We start from the raw sequence: 25,765 nt of genomic DNA on the forward strand, positions 1-25,765 counted from the left end.
GTGTCGCGGGCCATTTCTGTGGCCCGCCTGCCGAGCTCCGCGCGCCGGCCAGAGACGCAGCTGGGTGAGTGCAGGATGCGGCCGTTGGGGTTTCTTCCCGCCAACAGGGCGCTGCGTTTCATTGGTAGAGGAGCTGACATGTGGCGTCGCCTCTACCAATGAAAGGCAGCGCCGGGGTGAGGGATGACCCTGGCGCTGCAGAGCGGAACAGGGTCCTAGTGCCCCTGTTCCGCTCGCTTACCTCCCTGCTCTCCCGGCGCGGCTGGTGGAGGAAAAAGGGAGGCCGCCGCAAAGCTCCCGCACTTGCTGGGGCGCCCCTCAGCGCCCCCCTGATCGCCCAGGCGCCATGGTGCATTGCGCCACTGGAGTCAATGGGCAAGCCGGGCCTGCTCGTGGGAACCCCACCTACACTTTCAGGCAGGGTGCTGTTACGTGCAGGCTTCTGGCGGCCAACTGTGAAAAGAGGATGCTGGACTAGATGGGCCTTTGTCTGATTCAGCAAGGTTTCTTCTCAATCCCACAAATCAGATAAAAAATGGGAGGACAGTATGGAAGATAACTGTCTGATAGCAAGGCTGCTTGGATTTGATGCAATAACTGAATGAACTTGTTATGTCAGTTCCAGAGAAAGAGGTTGGATTGAAGCAACCCAAGGATCAATTTTTAAAAGTTTCCCTAATAATAATAATAATAATAATAATAATAATAATAATAATAATATCCCGCCCATCTGGCTGGGTTGTCCCAGCAACCCCCGGCAGCTTCCAACACATATAAAAACATAATAAAATAAAACTTCCTGATACAGGGCTGCCTCCAGTTAAAATTAAAGAGAATGAAATAAAAAGTGGAAACTGCAGGCATTTAATTGCATTTGGGTGCTTTATTATACTGGAATTGCAGTGATATTATTAACATTTGTACAAATGCACAAAATCTCCCCTCGTTAGAAAGAGATGTAGAAATTGGATCTAGATGAATAATCTCAATGAACTTCACTGTCCATTCGTAATAAATGTGTTCACAATGCGACAAAAGAAGCGTAAGATAAAATTAAACATATTAAAAGCAACTGCACATTATTTACAGGTATGTACCAATTTTATTTCTCTCCTCCCAGCAAGGGAGGTGGTTGGTGGCGGCGGCTGTTTAAACAGAAAATAAGATCAAGCACAAAACCTTTGTAAATAATACAAAAAAAAAGGATTAAGCCCCAGCTCTAGCGACAGAATCTTTACCCTCCCTGTAAAACCCCACAGTGCTTGCTTCTCCCGGTGCTAAGTGTTCGTTTTAAAAAAATATAATCAATGGAGTTGAGTAATAATATTTCATAGAAGCAACTTGCATTGATCCGCCGGTGCTTAAAATGGAATAATTTGGAGATATGGGGGAAATAAAGGAGCTCTCCAGAGAAAGGAAACAGCTATTGTTTTGATTCCAGTCCTACATTCTTACTGCCTTTGATTGGAGCTCTACCTAGCAAAGGAAATCTAGCATATTCAAAATCCATTATGGTGACTCTGCCCCATCAGAAGTTGTGTTCAAGGCTGCGGTAATAAAACACCCATGGTAGCAGAGGTAGGGTTCCCTGTCTACTATTCTCTTCTTAAAAGCATTCTTTTAAAAAAGTCAAAACCTGTGTCAGCTGGTTTTCAGTAAGTAGAGTGTTGGGTGGTTAAAAGGGAAATATACAGGGCGATATTGACCACAGCTACTGATTCGGTGTTGAGAGACACAGGTTAGGATGGGAATACAGAAAATTTTATTGTTGTGTCCATTATTTTCAAGAGGGTATTGGAGACAGCCATGAAGGTCTTCCTTCCCTTGTTTAAGGATTTCCCTAGTTGTACAACTTCAAGGAAATAACCTGTAGCTCTGCAGACTTGGGGAGAAAATACCATTGGACACAGTGATTGTAATAAAATGCTCTCAAACAGAACTGCTTCATGAAACATAATGTGAAATGTTTGTTTCAATGAAACAAGATTCTGCAGATGGCGCATTCCACATATTATGTATTTTGTGTAAACATACTTGAGCATAATGTTCAGTTGTTATCCAAGGAGAACTTGGAAAGGGGTCAGGTTTCCACTCGGGAGAATTCCTTTCTCAGCCTCATGCTAACATTTCGAATTTACGCTCTTCTCAGCCCCCCCCCACTTGCAAATCCCTGTAAGTCACTTACAGAGATAGAAAAATGTCAGAAGCAGCTTAAACATATTAATTCTTCCAACGTGTGCCAATATTGATACACAGGTATTGCTGCTTCCAACATGTGCTCTATTGATACACAGATTTTAGTATGTCTGGCAAGGGAAAGTCTCTGACCACATGCATATTTACTCCTGAAGAATGTGGTTTATATGCATTTTCTCCCCCCTCAGTTATCAATATAGCAGTAGGTATTATTTGGGCAGTGGGGGTTGGGCGGGTAGAGTGACGTGAAAACAAAGTAGGAACACTTTAATAGTTGTGGAAGAAAAACAACATCGCCCTTTTATCTTTCAGTTTTTTTTAAAAAAGGTTGGCTTTAATATAATCTACTTGACGTTTTATTGCGTTAAATATACTTGCTGTTACGTTATCACACTTTAAAAAAATTAAAAAGGTGCTGTCTCCCGTTAATCTACAAGGCGATGTGATATTAAGTGGGTTTGGAATTCAAAATGGACGTCTGACCACTGTTGTCTTCACCTCACCGTAGCTTAAGTAGCTGCTGCTACAACAACTTGGGCAATATTTAAAGAGCATTCCAATGGAAAAGTGGCACTTTCCTGCCCAATGACATATACCTACTATGGGCTTAATCTGGGAACTGTAGTTCTTGTAGAAGAGCTGGGGATATTTAGCAGAGCGTTCCTAGCACCTCATAAAACTGAAACCCCCAAGACTCTTTGGAGAAAAGACCCTAAGATGAAGTTGTTTAAAACAGATTTAGATAGGGTACTTTTAAATACCAGGCTATTAGAAAACAGCAAGTTTAGATGAAGAGGGTATGTGGCGGGGTGGTCCATGTGGTGCCTGCCATATGTTGTTGGGACTACAACTCCCATCATCCCTGGACTTTGGCAATGCTAGCTATGACTAATGGCAGTTGTAGTCCAACTATACATGGAGGGCGCCATCTTGGCTGTCCCTGGGATATGGTTTGAATCATACTAGTGACTAGCTTTTCCCCTACTTCAGTCATCCAAGCAGGCCTTCTTGGAGCTAGAGTGAGAGACAAAGGTAGAGATGCCTCCAGTTACAGCATCTAAATATATCACTGGCCAACCTCTTACAGGGGAAAGAACTTCGGCTGGGGGAGACAGCTAAAGTGCAACTTTTCAAATAATATAAATAATTGAAATGCCGCGAGATGCTAATTAGTTACAATGGTTTCCATTCTCTAGGCACTGTTTGAGTATCTGTACAAAAACCAAGACCTTTACTTCCCCCTCTCCGCCACCCCGGCAACATGGCAGAACATTTTTATCTGATACACAATGGAGCTTCAGTGGTTTAAAGCTACTGAGCGCTGTTTTCGGAAGGGACACAAGGAGGACTGATAAGGCAGCTTTAGTGCAACTCACTAGGCGATATTAGAAAAAGAAGCAAGCGTTGGGCAAGTTCTCCATTGGAGTTGCTTAATAATGAGCCTATTCATAAAGGCAGCTTTCCAGTTATATGGGTTATTTCCCTTGAGCAGGCCTGTGCACCTCTTCAACAACAAAAAGTGGAAACAACTGTACATTTGTACGCTTTTGTTGTCGTCGTTACAAATAGCAGATGCTGCTTTAAAGAAAATACTGAATTCTGGACATTTCCAGGTGGTAGACGTCAGCAAAAGAGGTTCCATCTAGGATGGATAACTCTTGCTTGAGATCTACAAAGATATATATATTTATATTTGTATTTATATATATATATATATTTACATATACATACACTGAGAGTTGTGCATTGCAAAAATTAATGGAGTAGTCCACTCAGAACCGCTGCTGCCATTCTCTGGTTTTCCGTGAGGCTTGTGTGAGATTCAGAGTCATGAATGTGCAGCAGCCATCACCGGATGGGTTACTCCCAATGTAACTAAGAAAAATACAAACATATTCTAATATAAGAATGCTGTTTAAATGGAATGTGTTAAAAATAACATTTAGTAATAAATACTTTATAAAATTCTATGTGAATACTAAATTAATAGATTCCTGTTTTGTTTTTAAATTTCAACTTTGGTCCTTAATGAATTTCCATAAATCCACTATATACTTTTTTTCTTTTTTCTTTTCTTCTTTTGTAGAAAAAAGTGTTGTTGGCTAAAAAGCAGATTCTAACTAAAAGGCTTCTTTTAAAAACACACACTGCACACAAAATATCATCGCTTAAAAATATAAACCCCCCCCCGCCCCCCAAAGAAGGGCTTTTACCAGTTGCAGCTAGCTTGTTAGTGAAGAGAAATATACACCAATTTTTGAAGGCCCACCACTCAACTTTCCCCTGTTCTTCCCACCCACTCGCCAAAGGGTGGGACACTTTTACTTAAAATGCATGGATGAGCATGCAGTAAAAGCTCCCTGTTGTCATAATAAAACACACCAGAAAAGTACACACACACACACCGCTTTTTGCCCCCAGGTTGCGTCATAGAAATATGGCTTGCATAAAAGATCAATGTAGCACAGAAACGTGTATTGCAACACAGCCCTTTGGGATAAGTATTGCAATCAGCAGTGCTTGGAATTTCCTACACATACAAACACACAGACACACACATTTCCATTTTTGTAAAGTGAGATAGAACACTCCTATATGGCATCTTATTGTGGACTCTGAACATCTCATGCATCCAAATTTTCACAGCATTCACAGGATGTCATCTTCATTCAAATGCCATACCATATGCCCCCCGACGTCCACCCATGTGATAGAGTTTTACCATTTCTTCTGTTTTTTTTTTTTACTTCTTGGAACTGCTCCAGCAATGGGAAATCTGGATTAAACAGTGCCGGGGGGGGGATGTGGTACGGCAGTTGGTTGTGGACAATGTTGTGCAGATGCAAAAATTGCAACGCTGAGTTCACAATAACCTACCATGGAAGCATCAATAGAAAGCAATAAGAACCAAGTTCAACAGTTGTATGCAGACATAATTAGCCGCCATTTTGTCAATGCTCAGAGAAATGGCTAAGGCGCCGATATCACCAGAGCAGTATTGCAATTGAAAGTCAGGGGATGGGGAAATAAATTTATTGGCCTCCAGTTGTAGAACACAGTTAAAATAAAGAGAGAGGAGAAAGTGGCCTTCACTTCCTCATGTGAATGTGAGGGGTTGTGGATGTGATACTATGAAGCAAGGCTACCTATAAGAGAGAGAAGATAGGTCAGAGTTATCCGAAGCCTGGAAATGAAGAATGACACACTTATCTTTTTCGACAGACTTGTAATTACGAGCATAACGTGATGAGTTTGTTTTGATGCACCTGAGTCTAGTTAGTTGTAGAATGAAGAGTACGTATGATCACACAAGGATTAGTGTGAGCTCATCATAAAGTTCTCTACCACAGGATACAAAGCATCATTTGCAACATCATGGGGGAGCATGGGATCTTGATTCTGCCCTAGGGAGCTGCTAGAAATCAGGCGGGCAAGTTCCCTAGTTGTTTCAGCAACCGATTCTTACCTGTTTGAAAATAACACCTATTTATCCTTTCCTTTTAAAACTCCCAGTGTATTTTGTATACACAGTATACATCTCTAATGTCGGCCTCAGAACAAAATGTATATGAAATGCTATATAGGCATTTTAAATATATTTAGTAATGCCATTCAAAATGATGAGATTTGTATTCTGTAGCTTGGTCCAGACATACTGGGAAACCATGGTTTCCCATTACATGTATAGATGAACCTCAGGATCATGCCCTACCATTTACCTTCTCTAACACACACCAGGATGAAACTGAAAGTACCTGCTTTTGATTTTGAACTAACCACAGTTCTGTTGTGATGTCTGAACTCGGGCTACTGTGGTTTGCTTAAACTATGGGTGGCATTCAATGGAAATCCACTTGCTCAATTGAACTTCTGGCTTGTCTTCTCCCTCTCTATTCCCCATGCACCCCCAAAAATCTGCTGCCCAAAGTTCCTCCTCAACCCTTCAGAGCAGATTTTGGGGGCGTGGTGGTGGTGGGGAGCTGTAGGAGAAGATGAAGAAGCCTCACTACATAAGCCAGACGTCTGCTCATGTTAGTTTGGATCTCAGCCCACGGTTTGAGAACAAACCAGAATTCGAAACCGCAGTTTGATTTGTTTGTAACCCATACTAATTATAGTTCAGGCGCAGTTTCCTGAGTTCAGATGTCATGGGGAAGTGTGGTTACTTTAAAATGGCAAGCAAACGCTTTGATCAGCTCTGACATATGCAAAAGGAGGGGAGGTGCAAGTGCAAGGCTTGCTGAACATTATGCACCAAAGAGGAAATTTTCATTGTGTGTGAATCTGGACTATGTGTAATTTTCAAAGCAACGAACAGAAAATCTAAAGACTTTTTGACGTTTTAAGGCAGTTCCTTGGCCTAAGGAAATCCATTCTAGCCCAAGGAAATATGGCAATGCAGCTTTCATTGAGGGGTTCAGTTGCTTATGTGTTTTTAAGAAAAACCAATTCATGGCAAGAATAATTTCCCATCGACTAGGTAGGTAAAACGACTCAGGATTCATGTGTATAAGAAAACAAGAATCTTACACGGTAATCCTAGGCATATTTACTTGGAAGTAAGTCTTGTTAAGAACAAGGGAAGCTGCCGTATACTGAATCTAACAGTTGACAACTGTACTTTTCCCATACTGTTTCCCTTGGAATGCCTTGTCTAGGAATCTGGCAGACTGCAGATTCTGAAGTGGACCATTGATCCAATCCAGCTCATGATCCACCCAGATCAGATCCAGTGACTCTGCTTTGGAATCTGCGTTGTGCAAATTCCTCCCCCATCCCTACGCCCAGTTTCCTGGATTTTGGCATATGTTTTGCTCTTTATTGACTGGCAACGCAACAGAAAACTGCGAGTGACATAATGAGATCTGCCCTCCTCTTATGCCATGAATTTTTACAACAAAAATCTTACAAGAGTTTCCCGAGCACTGATGACTTACAAGCAGACTTCACCTGTGGTTAAACTGCTTTTAACTTTTACTATTTATTAAAAACACTAAATCAGGATCATAAAATGTATGAGGAGGGTTTTTTCCCTCCCCTTGTGGGTTCCCCCCCTCTTTTTTTTTTTTTGACAAAGCAAAAGCCAGTGCAGCTGTGGATAAGTGGCTATTGAAAACAGTGACCAAGCAGCTGTTTCTGGGTAAATGGCTGGTGGGCCTGGAGGCATTACGGTTTCTTGAATACTGTCAGAAAATTGTGCAAGTAGCAAGAAATAGGAATAAGAACTTTAGTCTGCGATCCTATACCCACTTGCCTGAGAGAACGCCCCACTGAACTCAACGAGATATACTTCTAAGTTGGGTATATATAGGATTGCAGAGTTAGTATTAAGCACAATAAAGATGCTTAAAAAGGAGGACAATAGTTTGCTTAAACTATTGTGAATAGAAACGGAAGATGCAGAGGGAAGGACAGGGACAGAAAACACAGTGGAAGCTCAAAAATCATTTCAATGGCATCGTGGTGGTAGGCTAGAGGTTTTGGACTTCTGGATGAGAGAATGTTAAGAAAGTGACAGAACGGACCACCCACATGTTTTCAAACATTCATCTGGAAACAAGCAGGCTAAGGAAACCGGATTTTACCAAAATAAAGGGAAAGGGGGGGTGGGGGAAGAGCCAAACATTCTGTAGGATTGAAACTTGGTGCCACAACACACTGAAATCCCAAGTGAAATTCTATGCATGGAGAATTACAGATGATAAACAGGTTGGACAAAGGGAGACAAGATGGAGAGCAGGACCAGTTGGGCGCATTGCCATAATTTGCATTTTTGAGTAAAATCTATGTAAAGAATGGAAACATTTTTCAAAACGGAACATGGATATGCAAAGCTATGGATGTGTTTTAGAGCCTGGTGCTATAGGAAAGAAAGAAAGAAAGAAAGAAAGAAAGAAAGAAAGAAACATATTATGCTATCAACCAGACTTTTTCATGTATTTATAGTCCAATTATGCCTAGTTGCCAGTGTGTGGCTGCTTAATGCTTCTCAAGCTTTGTTTTGGCTAACAAGTGGCCCTTTAACACGTTTCCGCTGTAACAGTTTGCAGTGGTGAGAAGGAACATCATTATGTACAGGAACAGTTTGGTTTAAACATAACAAACAAACAAAGAATACAAACAAACAACTGGTACCAGTAAAAACCAGAGAAAGCACCAAAGCATTCCCCAAGCTGATAGCATAGTCATTGCATAACTCCCTTTATTATTACTAAGTATAAAAGACATTTTATAAACTATAAAATTGGAACTCATAGTCTCTTGGGGGCTGAAGAGTCCTCCAGATCTGATATAACTTTGAGGGCGGGGAAATGCCTTTAAACCAGAAAGGAAATCTGATATTTCCCTATCACTTTTTCATAGCAGTTCCTGACCGACAGGTTTTAAAGGATGGGATTCATATCTGTTCTGTGGCTTGTGAGCTGACTGAGGGTGGAGCTTCCGACGACGTCGCTGACCGTTGATGAAGTTGTGATGGTGTTATGCTGGATGACTTGTTGCTGGGAGCAGGCAGGGACCGGAGGACTTGAAGGAGGACTGCTTTCAGGACCTGAGAAAGGAACAAATGAAGGCTCAAGTCGACATGGGTAGACGGACCTCACTTTCTCCTCCACTAGCTTTCCATTTGTCCCACTTTTTGCAGAATATTACAATGCTGCTAAACAGGCAGCAGATTAGGGCATATTATGATGATGATTATTATGAAAGTACATATCTGTCTTAAGCCTTAAGCATTTTGAGGCTGCAATCCTCTACACACACACACACACACACACACACACACACACACACACACGAGTAAGACCCACTGAACTCACAACTGTAGGATTGCACTGGAAATTTATATAATGATGCCTCGGTGTCCACAGTAAATCATCACCGTGCTACTTGCATGTACTGACGTATCATCTTCATGAAGTCAGAACTGCTCCAGCAAAATACTGAGTATGTGGCCTCTCCTCTCCAGGCTGCCTTGTCTCCTTTGCAAGCACTTTAATGGGGCTCTGAACGAGGTGAAGCTGGGAAAGGAAGGCAGTGCTAGTCCCAGATTCCTTGAATCCCCAAAGATACATGGGAATCTGGTAGTATGAGTATTGCAGGAAGCCACTGCTCCCTGAGGCATTAGGCAGCCTGGGCAAAAGGATAAGATGGCATTCCCTCCCCAGTCCAGCCAGCAGCTGAATCTTACTTCCACAAAGGGCAAAGTTGTGTGGTATACAAAACTCTGTCCACTAGCACCTCACTGTGGACTGATCTACAGTGGTTAATTAAAACGTTAAAAATGTGTTATGAAAATGTGACACCAGAGGGAGCTGTGGAGCAGCGATCTGTCATCAATGTAAAATTGCATTGAGAGGTATACTACGCTTTTCAATAGCGTTTTCCAGATCAGGGTAGATCTATCTCGTGTCTCCCTGACTTCTGGCATCTGCTGCCTGAGGTGGCTGCTTCACTTTGCCTAATGGTAGGGCTGGTTCTGGAGCCTTCTCTGGCCCTAGGAATTTATGGATGCTGCTGTCTCTGGGGAGATCCTCACTCCCCAGGTGAAGAGAAGTAATGAGCTGGAGCAACACTGAGTAGTACGATAGTAGTAGTAGCAGCAGCATGATTACAGTTTATTACCTGCCCTTCCCACAAAGGTCCCAACAATTAAAACACAGCAAGAATATTAAAACACAACATGTTAAGAACAACTTCAAATTACAAAAATAACATGGGTCCTAAAAATAGATGTCTTGGGTACCAAAAGCCAAGGCGAACAGGTGTATCCTCAGCATTCGTCCAAATCTGTACAATGAAGGTGCCAGACACATCTCAGCTTAGGGGCTGCCACAGAGAATGCCCCCTCTGAGGCTGCCATCGCCAGAGCTTCGGTGGGCAGCGGAATAACCAAAAGGGCTCTTTCCACCAATCTTAGCACCTGTGAGGTGCTGTAAGGAAGGAAGTGCTCTTTCAGGTATCTGGGGCCTGACGTGTTTAGGGCTTTATTCCGACCTTATTTGCACTAAACTACAACTGAGGGACACCTCAGATAGCAACAAGCCTAGGTTTGCCGCCATATGCACACCCAACTGGCAGCACAGCCGAGCTCTCAAATAAGTATACCAGTATGGCATCCATGTTTGCAAACACAGGTTTGTTGTGCTCATAATCCATATTGCTAGGTGCACAACTGAGGCTATGTTTTAGTTCCAATCAGGACCACTTCAGGTATTCTACGCTTTTCAATAGCATACAGAGAAGCGATAGCTTTTCAATAGCATACAGAGAAGCAAAGAAATTAATAAAACCATGCAAGAAGTGTTTGAGGTGGCTTGATCTCTTTCATTTTTGGAGGGCAATTCCAACTACGTAAGCCTTCTGCTGCAGCCTGAAGGGGTACAGCATTGCCATGTATATTGGCGCCATCTTTGATGCTTTCCCCCCAGTCTCAAATTTTTTTCCCCCTGCATCTCTAGCTGTTCCTGTCCTTTCAATGTCCTATATGGTATTTTTTTTAAATTGTATTTATCATTCTAAATTGTACCCTGCCCTTGAAGACTTGAACTGAATGACAGCCAATAGATTGAACAAGAAAGCAAATAAATAAAATAACAGTAAACTTATGGTTTAGACTGCAATCCTATATCCACTTACTCCCAAGTGCATTGGGGCTCTGAATAGACAGATATAGGATTGTATATGGAAGGTGCAATGCCCAGAATCAGAGCAACAGAGCTAGGCATTACTGGACATTCTTACTGGACATTTGAGATGCCTCTACCATGTATATTTTAGTAATGAGGCTGCTCTAAGTCTGAACGGTGACACCGGTCCAGCTTGCATATGATGTTAAACCATACTTTATATTTCACTTAGATTTCATGCAAACAAGAAGTGCTCAAAAGTCCCAACTTTGCTTCTTCCGTGCTCTGCGCTGGGAGCAACAAATCCCAAGCCTCGACTTGCTGTTAGCTGTTACATAGGAACAGGGCCTCATAGTTTGGCTTCACAGCAACACACGAACTTGGGTTTGCGGTTTGTTGCTCCCAGCTATTTAACCTTGGTTTAACATTGCGTGCAAACCAGGCCATTTTAAGCATTGGTTGCTAGTATGCTTCACCGCAGGTGCTTTTCCTCCATGCTAACTTCATGCCATTCCTAAAGGTGGTTGAAGGAGACTGTTTAGAAATTGAGAGGTTAGGTCAAAAAAGAAACGCATCATTAGTACTTAACCTATGATAATATAAAATATGTTACCTACTTACTTAGGTATCCTTGCGATTCTTTCTGCATGGCTGTTATTGGACAGTCTTTGTGTGTTAACAATAACTGTTTCAGCTGTGCTACCTCGTTTTTCAACATGGAAACCTCATTCTAGAAGGAGATAAGAGATTTTTTACTTTATTAAATATATACATCTTAAGAGGAGACGGCTTTGCATGCTTTTCATTTTAATAAACATAGTAGGCTTGCATACAGTTTGAATCTTCATGCAATTATTTTTCATTGTAGCTACAAATAAATGGATTGGAGCCTCATGTTTTGCTCTGTAAATGGAAGAAGCTTCTGTTTACAGAAGAAGAATTGTGTTCACAGAAGGGGTTCTTCCATTCAAGGAGCAAAAAATGTTATCAAAACTTAAACTCGTAACTGTTTTAAAAAGAGAACTACAATGACTCTATTGGCTTGCCTGAAAAATTTATCTCTTCTGCAGTATTGGCTAGGCTAGCAAGGTCAGACGGAATGAATCAGAGATGGAAATAAGGCGCAGAAATGACTGCTGTGACGAAAATCATCCCCGTAATCCATACAGACTATATCCATCCAATTCAGAAAAGACTGTTGCGAATCGGACGTGCTTGTCTCTAGCTTACACATGCATACATATGATGTAGCATTAAATACATGCTTACAGTTGAATTTTAATTCACTCATCGCTTTTTGCAAGCAGGAAATCATATTAATTTGGTAGAAACGACCAGTTTTTATATTATATACAGTAAAAGGTTAGGCTTGTCACCAAACTACTGCCATTTGGTATGCATTGATCCCAATTGGTGTCAATAAATTTAAGAGATAGATTGTCTGCTTCACCTTTTCTTTAAAATAAAACAATTTATTTTAACTTCAGCAGAACATTTCTGACTATCAAATGCATCTTCATTAGTAAGAAATCCTGTGAATTTTTATCTTTTCTCTTTCATACTGAGCTGCAGCACATTGATTTACAATGTGTAGATTACATTGTCTAGATTACATTGTACTATAGTGGAACTGGGACCATATAGAACAGGCACGTCCAACTACTTCCAAGAGACTGCAGTCTATTCCCACTATAAAAAACTGGCAGTTGAGCTTTTTTTAAGGGAGGATGAGCCAAAGTTGTTGAGTTTTTTTTTTGGGGGGGGGAACCTTCATCAAAGTTATTGAGGTTGGGGGGGGGGCATCAGGATCCCTTGATCAACCCAAATCGACCAGGAACATCCCACGATCGACCAGCATGATATAGAAGACAAGGAAGCAGAGATTGGGGGGGGGGGCCCACCTGGAAATTATCCTTTGTATATTATCATCTTATAATGAGTGCATTCATTCTGATATGGCTTGCATGCAAGAATTTCTCAATCTGTGCCCATTGATTGTGCACAGTCCTCACTGAACTCTTTTGGTATCCCCTGCCCACCTTACAGTCGTCGTCCTCCCCTTATCCTTCTGGGTTCACCCAATCTTCCCGAGTCCCTCTCTTGTATGTGGGCGGTGCCATTTTGGCTACATAAGGACTGGCACCCTGCGAATGAATTTGCTATTAGTACGCATGGTTGTCTTAAGGTGTCACCGTCTGCGGTGAGAAAAATGATCAGTGCAGAGTTTAGTCTACTTCAGATCCATGGCTCTCTACTTAAAATGGAGGGTGGAGGTCATTCGTTCCCTTTTGCTGCCTGGTAGTACGAAGGAAAATGGCTCAGGCTAGAGGAGAAAGGCTTCCTATCTCTCTGCACATCACCTCATCTATTACTTACTGTCTTTAAACATCCATTCCATACCTGAACAAAGATGCAATGAACAAAAGGTGTTGTTTCACACTGTTTGCTCAGAATGTCTTTATATGTGAGCCGGCTTCCAAATCTTGAAATAAACAGAAAATTGCAAGAACTCGGGCCAGAAGAAAAATGGATCTCAAATATATCTTCACAATATATTTGTGTGATGAAGAGTTCAAATAGGAATCAATCCCAGTATAGTAGGCAAATAAAAATAAATTCCAGTAAAAAATCAGGACAAGGCCCTGTTTCAACAATTCTTCGTCAGCAGAGATTCACAGGTCAGAGTGAACCAAGTCTGTTTGCCTTCAAACAGGTACACTCTGTTGCCTACTATACTGGGATTGATTCCTATTTGAACTCTTCATCACACAAATAAAACCCTGTGAATATATATTTGAAATCCATTTTTCTTCTGGCCCGAATTCTTGCAATTTTCTGTTTATTTCTGGACTTTACCAAGAACTCCAATTTCTACTGGCTTCCAAATCTTGACACTCTTCTTGGTTAATATTTCTTTCTTTCTTTCTGTGTGTGTGTGTGTGTGTGTGTGTGTGTGTGTGTAGATGACAGATAGATAGATGGTAGATAGATAGATAGATAGATAGATAGATAGATAGATAGATAGATAGATATTGTTCAGATTCTCTGTGTTTGCGCTAGTAGCCTAAAGTGTAGCAGCACCAGTTTAAGTCAAGAAGGTCTTGCTGCTGCAGCAGTGACCCACGAGGCAAACAGTGCCTCTCTGTGTCCTAGGCATGTCCTAGACAGCAGCCCGCACCTGAAGTTGCATGTTTGTCTGGGTGAGTTCCTCTGCTTTCTTTTCCAGTGACATCACCCAGACCTTCCTCTTCTGTCTGCAGCGTGTGGCAGCTGCTCGGTTTCGTTCCAGAAATTTCCGCCGCCTCTCATCTGGGTCTTCGTCCACCACTCTCCTTCGGCGCCCCCCAGTGGGCTGAGGCGGCTGTATCGTCTGTGTGGGCTGCATCTGCTGGGCTGCTGCTGAGACCTAATGAGAAACATGACTGATCTTAATTAAGTAGCCAGTAAGGGGATGACACCATAGCAAGCTGACTGTGGAATAATAATAATAATAATAATAATAAAGATCAACTGTAATATAAAAAAAATAACGACCGGGATATGTTCTTTGAATACAGACATTTTGGCAAGATATGAGAGTGGCAGAAGTTCAAAGATTCCACCAGATGCCCTTAAATTACTCTTCAGCTAACAGCCTGCATGGACCAGGAAGATGTTTTGGAAAATGGCCTGTTTGAATTGCAGCGGAGAGGATGTTTTATTTTATTTTAGTTTGCTCCATCGTATTAAAAAATATATGTTTCATTTCATTTCAAGAACAGTTAAAAAAAAGCCAGTCAGTTCAAATGTGAAACATCTAAATCACACCAGTGACTCGCATTAATCACAAAATAGAAGGAGCCTTGGGACCCTTAATTTTGTTCCTAATTTTCCTTTGCACTGCATGTCTTGTTTACACAGATAGTTATCCTGAGGTAACAACCCATTAATTTGCTGTGCTTTGGATTTAGGAGAAATAAATAAACCTTAAAATGGAAGCAGGCTTTGAACCAAGTGGGCAATTAAGGGGTGTCCCATTATCCCCCTTTTCCATTTTCTTGGGGGAAACTGAGGTGATTCACTGATGAGTTTATGGGAACTAAAAAGAAATTATGTTCTCAGAACCATTAATGTGACAGTTCTGTGAGGAACTGGAACGCCTCATAAGCCACATGATGGATTTCATATTGGAAATGCTTTCCCTCTCAGCCCGTTCATGGGTGCTACACCAGGGAGGACAATTCTAGGCCAGTGAACTAGCTTTCTTGGCTTGCTAGCTTTGCACCAGCACGACATGGTCCTTTCAAGTAAGCAATCCCTGCAAAAACCTTCCGGAGTGTCGTGAAGAATTGCCAAACATTTTTGCCCTCTGAGTTTGTGAATGTGCCTAGACTCAAAGATTTTACAGTGACACAACAACAACTTTCAGCTGCTGGTTGGTTTCCAAATAGTAAAAGCCAAACGGCAGCATGCGTAGCAAATCCAAGTTGTTTGACCATGAGTAAGGCAATCACTGCTTTTATAATGAAAATATCCTTGCATGCCCAAGCTCAGGCTCCATGCCATCCACCTCACATTTTAGCCTTCTTGCTGGATTCGGTGAATTGGTCCTCAGTGTCTATCATCCTGGCTTGAGAAGTTTATGTTGAGCAATGCCAGATGCCTCTTCCAGCAGGGATATGTATGTTGCCTCTACGGCAACACACCTGAAACGTAAAGGCCTCAAAGGTCTCTTTTAAACTGTCAGCCTAACATCAAAAGCCACAAGCAACACCTTCTGAGCCATCAAAGGTTTGTTGTTTACATTGCAGGACGCATACATCTTTGCACAAGCCTTTCTGCCTTCTCCCTTTTTAATTCAAGCTGTAAATTCTGTTTCTACTTCTCAGGTTGGTTCTCTTATACACAACAGCCCTTTCCACTCCTTTAATGTTGTTTTGCTTGAGTGAAAATGTGTTCCTTTTCAGCCTCTTGTTCCTCTGTGGCCTGAATATCCCAAGATGGCATGGGCTCTTGTACCTCACTGTGGAAAAGGTAGACCGCCTTACACAACATGCAGGAAATTTGGCCAGAGCGGTTCTGTCCAAAGTTTGGCATATGCTGGAAGCATACCCTCCAAAACATTGAAAGCAAAAACCAGAAAACTACATACCCATTTTTTACGCAAGAGAAGGGCGGCCATTTTGGGTGCTGTGATCTCACATGATTTCATGCTGCAATTCCCGTCCCGAAAAGCACATTTTGGGGGCATGGAGCCTCCAAACGTGTTTTTCAAGGCGCAAGATCACAGTCCTGGGGGTGGGGTGGGGAAGTGTTTGTTTTTTTTCTGGAGGGAAATTGCGGTGCAAAATTGCACGAGATCACAGTGCCCAAAATGGCCGCCGTTCTCTCACGAGAAAAAAAAAGGGGGTGTCCCGGCTTTCCTGGGACACTTGGAGGGTATGTGAAATAATCATCTGATAGCTTCCCACAGAAGGGAAGCTCTTGTATCTCAGTCCACATTACACCCCCAGCTCATAATGTGTTGCCCGCTGACATGGTAAATGTACTCCATAGTTTGTTCAACACATGGATGAGTTCTTTACAGATCTCTCCAACACATATTCTGAGCGCATCAGCCTGGCTATGCCAATGCCCTTAGAGATGTATTATTTAGTGTATGCTCCAAAGGCTGATAGGAATATGACACTGTTTGTGCTCATGTGATGACAGAGGATCATGGAAGTGCATAGACTGCAGGTTTTTGAGCTACTGACTCATTTGAAACACATGAATGCATTTGATTATGCATTGTGGCGGAATCAATTAAAAAGGACACAGAATGTCATCATATATAATTTTTTTGTTAACACATTTCTGACTGTGTATAATTCACAAGAAGGTGTAATGTAGGGTTGACCTTTTTCAGAGGGGCAAAGTTGTTGAGATTTTTTTTAGTGATTTCCCCGGATATTTCAGCGATTCCCACCCGGATGCTGTTTGCAAGGGCTGAATACCGGCTATGTCCAGGAAATTACAACCTTGCTGTCTCAAAGTTCTTCTGCTTGGAAATTCATCTGAAAGAAATTTCAGTATGAAAACCAAACATGTGTGAAATATCTGAATTAGGCCAGCCGGCACAGAGCAGAACAGAAAGGGAACTGCTAAATTGGCTGGGCTTTGCCTTGACCCCTGATCCTGTATGTCTCTCGAATTGTTTATAACCCTACTGCTATATTTTTAGCCATTCATTTTAGCAACCCCATAATTCATTAGGTTCTGCAGGGCTGTTGAAAACTTTGAAATTTAATACAGGGGCATGGCATAAAATAATCAAAGTTATGGCAAAAAGGGGAGCGTAGCTCCTAGCAATTCAGATCATGCGTTGGTTTTGACATGAACCTTGAAACTTAAGTATTTGGTTCAATAGAAAGAGTTGGTTAATAATTAGTAAAGTGTACCATAAGATTAATGTGTCTGCTGAAGGAGTCTGACCCCCCAAAGAGGCCAATACTGAGGGGAATTATAGATGGATTTTGAAAGCAATAACCTTATGTTTATTACTCACTCAAACCATCTTTTATCCCAGTCAATGCCCTCTTCAAAAAGTGTCATTGCTTTTGTGTTCCCATGAGGAATTCAAACTGTTCCGTTGTCCAGGGAACTACCTGACCTATAGATCTTAAAATCTCCACCCATCCTCCAAGCAGCACCACACAATGTTTTTTGAACAAATAGCTTTTTTACATGTCCTGCAGAAATGGAACAATTTCTACTAAAGCCCGTGAGACTACTCTGCTCTTTGTGAGTTTTGGCAACAGCCATTGTCTGTTGTTTCATCCTTCCATGTGCAAATATTAAATATTTATCTGTTTAGAAAGAAGATGCAATTATCTTGGAGTTTGGTAACAATTATTTCTGAACGGGCGGTTGAAGGACTGTACCCAATTCTCCCAAGGCACCAATCCTAGATACATACACCTAGAATTAAACACCATGGAAATGGAATTTTATTCATGGGTGCAAGATGAACTTCCGCACAACTGCTATAACCTGGCAAAGGCAATCTGCATATGGCAGGAGGGCCTGTGTGTGAATGGATTGCCTTTCCTGATCCAAGTTCCATGTGTTGCACGGGTGGAAAAGCCCTGCATCTAGTTGAGGGCTGCACATGCAAGCTTTTACCTAAATCAGGACCGCATGTACAAACTCTTAGTACTGTTGAGCATTGCATTGTTGAGTACCTCTTCTGAGGAATGGAAGAACTGATTCCAGGCATCTCAACTGTTCCTCCCTGAAAGCGTAGATCAGTACTGTCAAAGCTGGCAGTATTCCTTCACCACCATCTCTTTTCATACACAAGAGTCTCTACTTAAGGGCCAATGCATATATTTTTTAAATCACAAATGACAACTGGCTATGCCCATCTCAATTATTTGTGCACTGCTTCTTTTGTTAGTTAGTGTCCATCTTGTATATACACTTCCTTCAAACTTCTAGGGGGTCAAACATTGCATTCCAAGCAATGAGAAAGTCAGATCCATTTCTTAATGACGTCACTTTCTTCTTTCTCTGGTATTACTTATTATCCTTCTAGAGTTCCACAACTTTTCACCTTGGCACCATTTGTCACTATCCTGTAACATATGTGTGTGTTTTTTAGCACACGTGATCTTAGAAATTGGATTTTTGATCAGGATGCCAACCAAGACAGAGCATCCATCATTGCTACCTGTTACTCTACTTGGTACCCCCAAATTAAGACCAATCACTCAAGGCCCCGTTACCTTGAGACTCTGACCTTCCCACAACTATGCAGGGCCTTTGTAGAACTAAGATTCCAACAGTGCCCTTGGCAAATTTAGAGGAATTCTGCATATGGCTCGCAAATGTATATATGGATCTCCTCAGGTAGAAGATATTACACACTATCTGCTGATTTTCCCCCTGTGTGAATGCACTCCAATCTTAAATTTTAATGTAAATTTCCTTTATGTTGTTAACTGATACAGGTTATGCTATATGATTTTAGATGAAAGTTTCCCTTTTATTCTCTGTTGTCCATTGTAAAGCCCTTTGGTTACATACAATAAAATTGACTAACTGATATATAGAATGTATAATTTCACCTTTGATACTCAGGACATTTTTTTTAAAGGATTGCAGGTTGTTTTAAATGGTTTTTTAATGTTGTATTTTAGATTGTTGGAATCTGCCCAGGGACTTTAGGATGAAGGGTGAGTAAATAATAATTATAATCAGCTTTGCTCCTTGCTGTGTTTAAATCTTGATGGCATTCTAGACAAAAAAACTTCATGCAAACTTCCTCAATGGTTTCACATCTAACTTTAATGTTTAATATTATATTCAGCTTGGTTTCAGTTTTGTTCTGGGTATTGCATTAACCTGGTGAATTTTATCCCACTGAGATTGAAAAAAAACCCTCAACAGTAAAAATATATATGTTGTTTTCCTATATGACTGATTCTCCGTAACATCCATTAAATGTTTATAGTAATGACATGTAGGTTGCTATGGTATATAAAACAAACCAACCATGGCACACACATGGGCAAATGTTGCCCCAAAACGCACATGAAAGGCTAGTTATTTCAAGACATTTTGCAGCAATACACTTGGAACAGCTGAAAACCTTGTGCGACAGACACTTCTGCAGCTGGTGTATGGCAGCAAACACATGAATACTCCATGGGAATGACTGCTCCCCACATTAAATGGGGTGTGTGTGATTTTTGTGTGGTCGCGCGCAGCCCCCTGAACCACAGAGCGGCTACCTGGTAGTTTGAATCTGGCCACTATCTCTCCAGGCTGGATACCTGGGATCTCCGCCTACACCAGCCAATCGTCCAATCCCGCCTGGGTAGTTGTTGCCAGGGGACAGGCCAGGTAAGGGGGGGGACTGTCCAGCTCACACAATAGAATTTGAATCTTACCTGCAAGCAGCAGTCGGCTCAAGAGCTTCTCCCACCCTCCACACCCTAACTGAAGTTTTCTTTTGCAGGCGTACCTTTTTTCCACAAGTACGCAGGTGCTGCTATGTCAGGGTCGCTGTTGAAGGACCGGAAAGGAATTTTCCTGCATTGGCAGGTTTTGCCTTTCCCGTAGCAATACGTCACAACTTTGGTGGTTTCAGGCTATCTTCCTAAAAGAGGTGTGTGTGTGAGGTGGTGACCTCACCCCCTTTGCGGCGTCAAGATCAGCCCCCCCCCCCGTTAAAGGGGTCTTGGGGGGAGGCATTGGCCATACATCGAGTTTCTCCCTCCAGTGGTGGCGAACAGGGACGGGCTCTCTCTGCTTGAACAAATGTTCTCCAGAGCCAGCCCAACCCCCCATACATTCTGGATAACCCTGAAGTCCCCCAGATCCCTGGCTGGGGACTGGGGAAGGAAAACGCCCAATGCCTGAGCCAAGGTCTTCCTACATCTGAATTTTAATAAAGTTGTGGCCAATTTTAATCCCATAACATGTTGTCTTGAGTCAATATTCCGCTCAGGGGTCACCTGGGGTTTAGGGGGACTCCGCCTGTCCACGCAAATACTGCTGTAACTCACAACAATGGGCCCTGCGGCATAAAGTGTGGACCTGCCTTGAGATATATTCATAACCGTAGACTTCTTTAACCTGAACATTTGATTCAAGCTTCTTGGAAGGTGGCAAATGGTGGAAGCAATGATACCTACATTTAGAAACGTGTTTGAACTTTTACCCGAACATAACCCATTTTAGGTTTTTTGAAGTACAATGTCCACCTTTATGCAGATTTTTTTTTCAAATAGTCCTTGATATAAAGTGAAGGTGCCAATGAGCAGTGCTGGATTTACGTATAAGTTAAGCAAGCTATAGCTAAACAAGCTAAACAAGCTATAGCTTAGGGCCCCATTCTCTTGGGGCACCCAAAAAAAAATTAAAGGAAAAAAACCTGGATGTACATTTCCAAAATATAAGATAAAAAGGAAATAAAATAAAACCTACATACAGCAACAGTGTTTTGCTTCTATGATGTAAGTAATGGGCCCTGCCTGCTAGCCTGCTCCCTAAAATATCACTGGTTTGCTCAATTCTATATATAGGGTGCCTACATTCTGCACTGACTGGTTGTATGACAACATGTGCAAATGGCTTTAGATACCTATTAGGTCCATAAATTACCAAACAGCATATAAAAAAATAAATAAAATAAAATAATAATAATAATAAAATCCTTCCGGTAGCACCTTAGAGACCAACTAAGTTTGTCATAGGTATGCCACACAGCATATATTCAACACAAAAAACAGCGACAATTTGTTGTTGACAAAGGACAGCTGGTCAAATGAAGGGCCCCATTACCTTCAGTAGCTTAGGGCAGGCATCCCCAATCTTTGGCCCTCCAGATGTTTTGGACTACAATTCCCATCATCCCTAACCACTGTTCCTGTTAGTTAGGGATCATGGGAGTTGTAGGCCAAAACATCTGGAGGGCCGCAGTTTGGGGATGCCTGGCTTAGGGCCTCATCAAACCTCAATCCGGCCCTGCCAATGAGTATACAGAAAGAGCTGGAGAAAATCAAAACCAACATAAAAGACAATGCGAACATTTGATTTAAAACCCGAATTTATATGGCAGAATATATTTTGAGGAAGTTCTACCTGTGCTTGCCCGCCTGTGTGCAGGGGTGGATGTGGCGAGGTCTGATGATGCGCTGGGTGCGCATGAAGGTGAGCATGGGAGTGGTGGTGCGGGTGGTTCTGCTGGTGATGCGTTTGAGGGTGGTGTGCTGGGTGCTGGTGCTGGTGTGGATACGGGTGATGAGGTGGAAGCGTCTGGTGCTGATGCGGATGTGTGTGCATATGGTGGTGCGCTGTCTGGTCCTGCCGGGAGCTCATCATCTCCATCATATGGCCCATGCTGTTCATATTTCCATTTGACATCCCTGCAGGATGATGAGACAACGCCGCCTTCAACCTCTGCAACAAAGAAAGTTTGTTTATAAAGTCAGTCCACTGGCGAGGAGACATCCTATTCATTCTTTGCATATGTCGGCCGCTGTCTACAAAAGAAAGGTCTCAAAGCAACGTGGCAAAATACAGCAATTAAAATCATAAGAAAACTATTCAAAAAAGATTATGCGCGGCTAAGATTTGTCACAACTGTTGTCGGTTTTGTTAACTGACAAAAACGCAGCCACAATTAAACACTCTGTAGCCCTGTTTGAATCTCATTTGAAGGGGGAAATGTGAATATTCCTGAGGGAAGCAGAACCAAAATGACATCAAAAAGCAGTGGAGAAACTCAAAAAAGTGCTAGAAAAATTAACTGATCCACACCAAATTATTCCTCAAGTGTTTTGAGAATAGGATGCTGAAAACGGAATTTAAACAGATAATTCAATACAATATTCTCACATTTAAAACACAGCCATTTAATGCAACCATAGGGTGATTTAGGAATTGTTTTGTTAAAAAGTGCTCAGTGGAACCTGAGTATAAACATAGATTTGAATCCAAGGAACTGTGAGCTGAGGTAAAAATGAGCGCCGGTGGCAGATGGTGGGCCTTACAGCACCACAACAGAGCTTGGTTATAATAGCCTTCAGTCAGAGAATTGTAGAGTTGGAAGGGCTCCCAAGAGTCATCTAGTCCAACCCCCTGCGATGCAGAAATCCTACCCACAGCTGTCCCTGGGTGGGCTCAAACCACCAACCTTCTGGTTAACAGCCAGATGCATTGACCCATTGCACCACCCGGAGGTTAAGCCTTGGTGCCCCCCAGAAGTTTTGAACTACAATTCCCACTGGTGCCACCCAGGGTTGAGAAGAGTCCCGACTGGCATCTGGTGGGCACCAGGCTGGTGAAATGTGTGTTGCATTATTAGAAACATGGCAAATAAGAAGAGACAAACTGCAGCAAATCAACCACTGTGATTCATAAAAAGGACTTGCTCAAGGGCTGTGCTCATAGGAGAACTTTTCCGGATCTGGATAATTTTTTTCTCAAAATGTGCTCTTCCGCTAGGTTGGGAATATCCCTTCAGTAAGTTAAAGGCTCTTTTTGCTAGCAGATGAAACATCTTAGATCCCTGGATCAAAGTTGTATTTGTTTTGTGACATTTCGTATACCGTTCTTTAAAATAAAACTATTATTTATTTCAAGGTGTCTTGCAATACCAATTCAAACAGCAGAGGCACAAAAGCACTGAAAGAAAAATCAACAATCTTTTTAAAGGCTCTTAAAATGCCACTAATCTATAAATATCAATTAGTATATGATTACAATAAAAATATGCACCAACTACCTGTATGCCTGGTATTAAATAATAAAAGTCACCATTCATCTACACACAAATATACTTGATTCGTAAAAAGAGGAGGAAAATATCCAAAATGCTATTTAAACAAGGATTCAACACATCCAAAGCTTTTTAGAAAACCCACTAGGTTTCTTTCTTTTATATTTTAGTAATTCTGTGCGCTTACTTTTTCCTTCTTTGTTTATGCTGAGGTTCCATTGGGAACGCTTTTATATATTATTTTTAAAGGCATGATGTGCTAACATGAAAACCTCATGTTTTAAATTGAGTGTTGATTTGTTTGTTTGTCTGTTTAATCGGTTTTTAATGGCCTCTGATGCATTAGGTAACTTGGAATGCTCCGGTATGAAATTTGTTTTAAAACCCAGTATATCTAGGTTCTCCTTTTGAGGTTTGTGTCTCTGTCGACGTGCATATCTCCTATTTGGAAAAAGTTCGGAAGCGTGGGGATGAAGGAAGCACAAATCACTCATCCAGTTTCCTCCAAATGTCTGGTGTGGCTTTTGTCTGACAATGCCAGAGACTGAACAATAGGATGTGCTTTTCTGTTTCAGAACCTAAGAGCCTGGAATGTAACAAGTTCTCAGCCACACTCAAATAAAACAGCAACTGTTTCCATCAGACTAAAAGGTTAATTGCTGGCATTAAGGAAAAAAACAATGGTGAGAATATTGAAATATTTGCTGGAGCAACCAAACATTAAATGCACATTGTAGTCTAAGAGGTCCTCATCTTTTATTTTACCTTAGGGATAATTCTTCAGCTTTAATATAGGTGAAATAAATGTGTCAACCTGCTTGGGTGCAGCAGCTTTGATTTCACTTAACTTATTGTGGAATAATCAACTTCCGTAGTAATGAAAAGGCAACAATGCTACCAACCTCCTGTTTTGAACTCAACACAGCTAGTGCCTTTTGGTTCGGAGGCATAAAGTGACCTCTTTCCAGGAATAGGATTGTTTTGTTTCAGTTCGTGTGATCAACAGATTTCAGATATCCATTCCATTCAGTTTTGCCGTACACATCGGATGAAAGAATTCCTCCATACCAGACTTTTAAATGTGAAGAATTCACCACATGCAGGCCGGCCTCTGGACTGCAGCCAGAAGAACACAAAATATGTGATACAACTGTTGATAAAGTATCACAGGCAGACCTCAATTCTTAAAATAACCTTTAGCTGCTTCTTCTGCTATAAAGTACACTGTTCAAAGTTCAAAAGCCTGCATTCATTTTCAACACCAAGATTCCCCTTATCCGCTTTGCGTATCTCACATTTTCACCTAATAACCATCCAAAAACAGCAAGGCATTTGCCAAACAACCACTTATTTCAGAGAAACATATTTTTTTCTCCACTTGTTAGGAATTTTTTTGGGGAAAGAGAGCGTTTTCCCCTGGATTGACTTCAGCTACTGCTACACAACCCGTATACACACAGTGATCCGCAGAACATGGCCATACATTTCTTTTTAAGAGGGCTCGCAACTTAAATGTCATTTGCCAAGGAGAGACATGGAGGGGAGATGTCAGGAGGCAGAGGAGGTAAGGCTGCTATTGGCCCAGGATCAGGAAAGCTTTTGTTGGTGAACAGACCAAATGCAACATTCCACCCACTCAAGATTGCTGCACGCCCCCTCAGGTTCAGAAAAACAACAACAACGACAAATAAAGAAGAAAATATGGAGGGTGGCAGACACCAATACTTTAGTAACCTTAGTTTCTCAGTACAGTGGTGCCTCGACTTACGAATTTAATCCGTTCCGAAGGCACCTTTGTAAGTCGAAAAATTCGCAAGTCGAAAAACGCCATTGGAAATGCGATTTCCCATAGGAATGCATTGGAAATGGGAAAATTCGTAAGTCGAAACAACCCTATCCAAAAATTCGTAAGTTGAAAAATTCCTATCTGCAACAGCCACGGTTCCCCCCCCCCGGATGTCGAGACATTCGTAAGCGCGCGGCCATTTCCCCCATTCGTAAGTCGAAAAATTCGGTTGTCGAGTTGTTCGTAAGTCGAGGTACCGCTGTATGTGTAACTCAGGAATCCAATGCAAGCAATACAATATTGAGATTTCATCCATTTAAACAGGGATGAGGGACTGTGGCCCTCCAGATGTTGTTGCACTGAAATGCCCACCCAAGATAGATTGCTCTGCCTCCTTTCTTTTAGCAAATGTTTTGTGCCACTAGGGAAGTGGTAATTCTGTATTGATTTGTTTTGGATGTTTGTACGCGATGCCAATAAAAGGTTTGATGATGATGAAAATGCCCACCAAGCCTGACTTGGCTATGGTGGCTGAGCTGGTGGCAGCTTGGGAGTCTAACAATAGCACCTGGATGGCTTCAGGTTCTTGCCCCCTGTATTTAAATGTACTATATTTCACACAGCATATACAGAGACCAGCATGAACAGACTCATTTCCATCTGAAGGGTTCTTCAGGCACTGTGGTGGTGATCTCCCTGGAACAGTTACTTCTGGCTAATCCAGAACTGACCGACCTACCGTGTTTCTCACATTTTAAGTCATGTCTTATATTTATTTTTACTCCAAAAAAACCCGCCATGGCTTATTTTCAGGGGATGTCTTATTTTTTTTGTTAAGCTTTTTAATTTTTTAAGCTTTCAGAGTTTTGCTGGGTCGGGCTCGGTGCGGCACGCGCTGCTGCCCTTGCC

At 41.8% G+C, this 25,765-nt stretch overlaps 1 protein-coding gene across 8 annotated transcripts in view; it reads right to left on the reverse strand.

Moving 5' to 3' along the window:
- Nucleotides 1–859: 859 nt before the first annotated feature.
- Nucleotides 860–25,765, reverse strand: part of CREB5 (cAMP responsive element binding protein 5) — a 267,267-nt gene continuing 242,361 nt past the window's right edge. For 6 of the 8 annotated variants that reach the window (XM_035130003.3, XM_035130002.3, XM_088654195.1 and 3 more), the window contains 4 exons: nucleotides 21,432–21,749; nucleotides 14,002–14,229; nucleotides 11,445–11,553; nucleotides 860–8,746 (listed from right to left, as the gene is read on the reverse strand). In XM_035130003.3, coding sequence (XP_034985894.1) covers nucleotides 8,580–8,746; nucleotides 11,445–11,553; nucleotides 14,002–14,229; nucleotides 21,432–21,749 — 822 coding nt within the window. In that variant the 3' untranslated portion in view covers nucleotides 860–8,579. Of the gene's footprint in view, nucleotides 8,747–11,440; nucleotides 11,554–14,001; nucleotides 14,230–21,431; nucleotides 21,750–25,765 lie in introns of all 8 variants that reach the window. The other 2 variants (XM_088654197.1, XM_035130004.3) reach the window with 1 other exon arrangement.

Source organism: Zootoca vivipara, chromosome 11 (assembly GCF_965207765.1).
Source record: "Zootoca vivipara chromosome 11, rZooViv2.hap1.1, whole genome shotgun sequence".
In the NCBI taxonomy this organism is placed as follows: domain Eukaryota; kingdom Metazoa; phylum Chordata; class Lepidosauria; order Squamata; family Lacertidae; genus Zootoca; species Zootoca vivipara.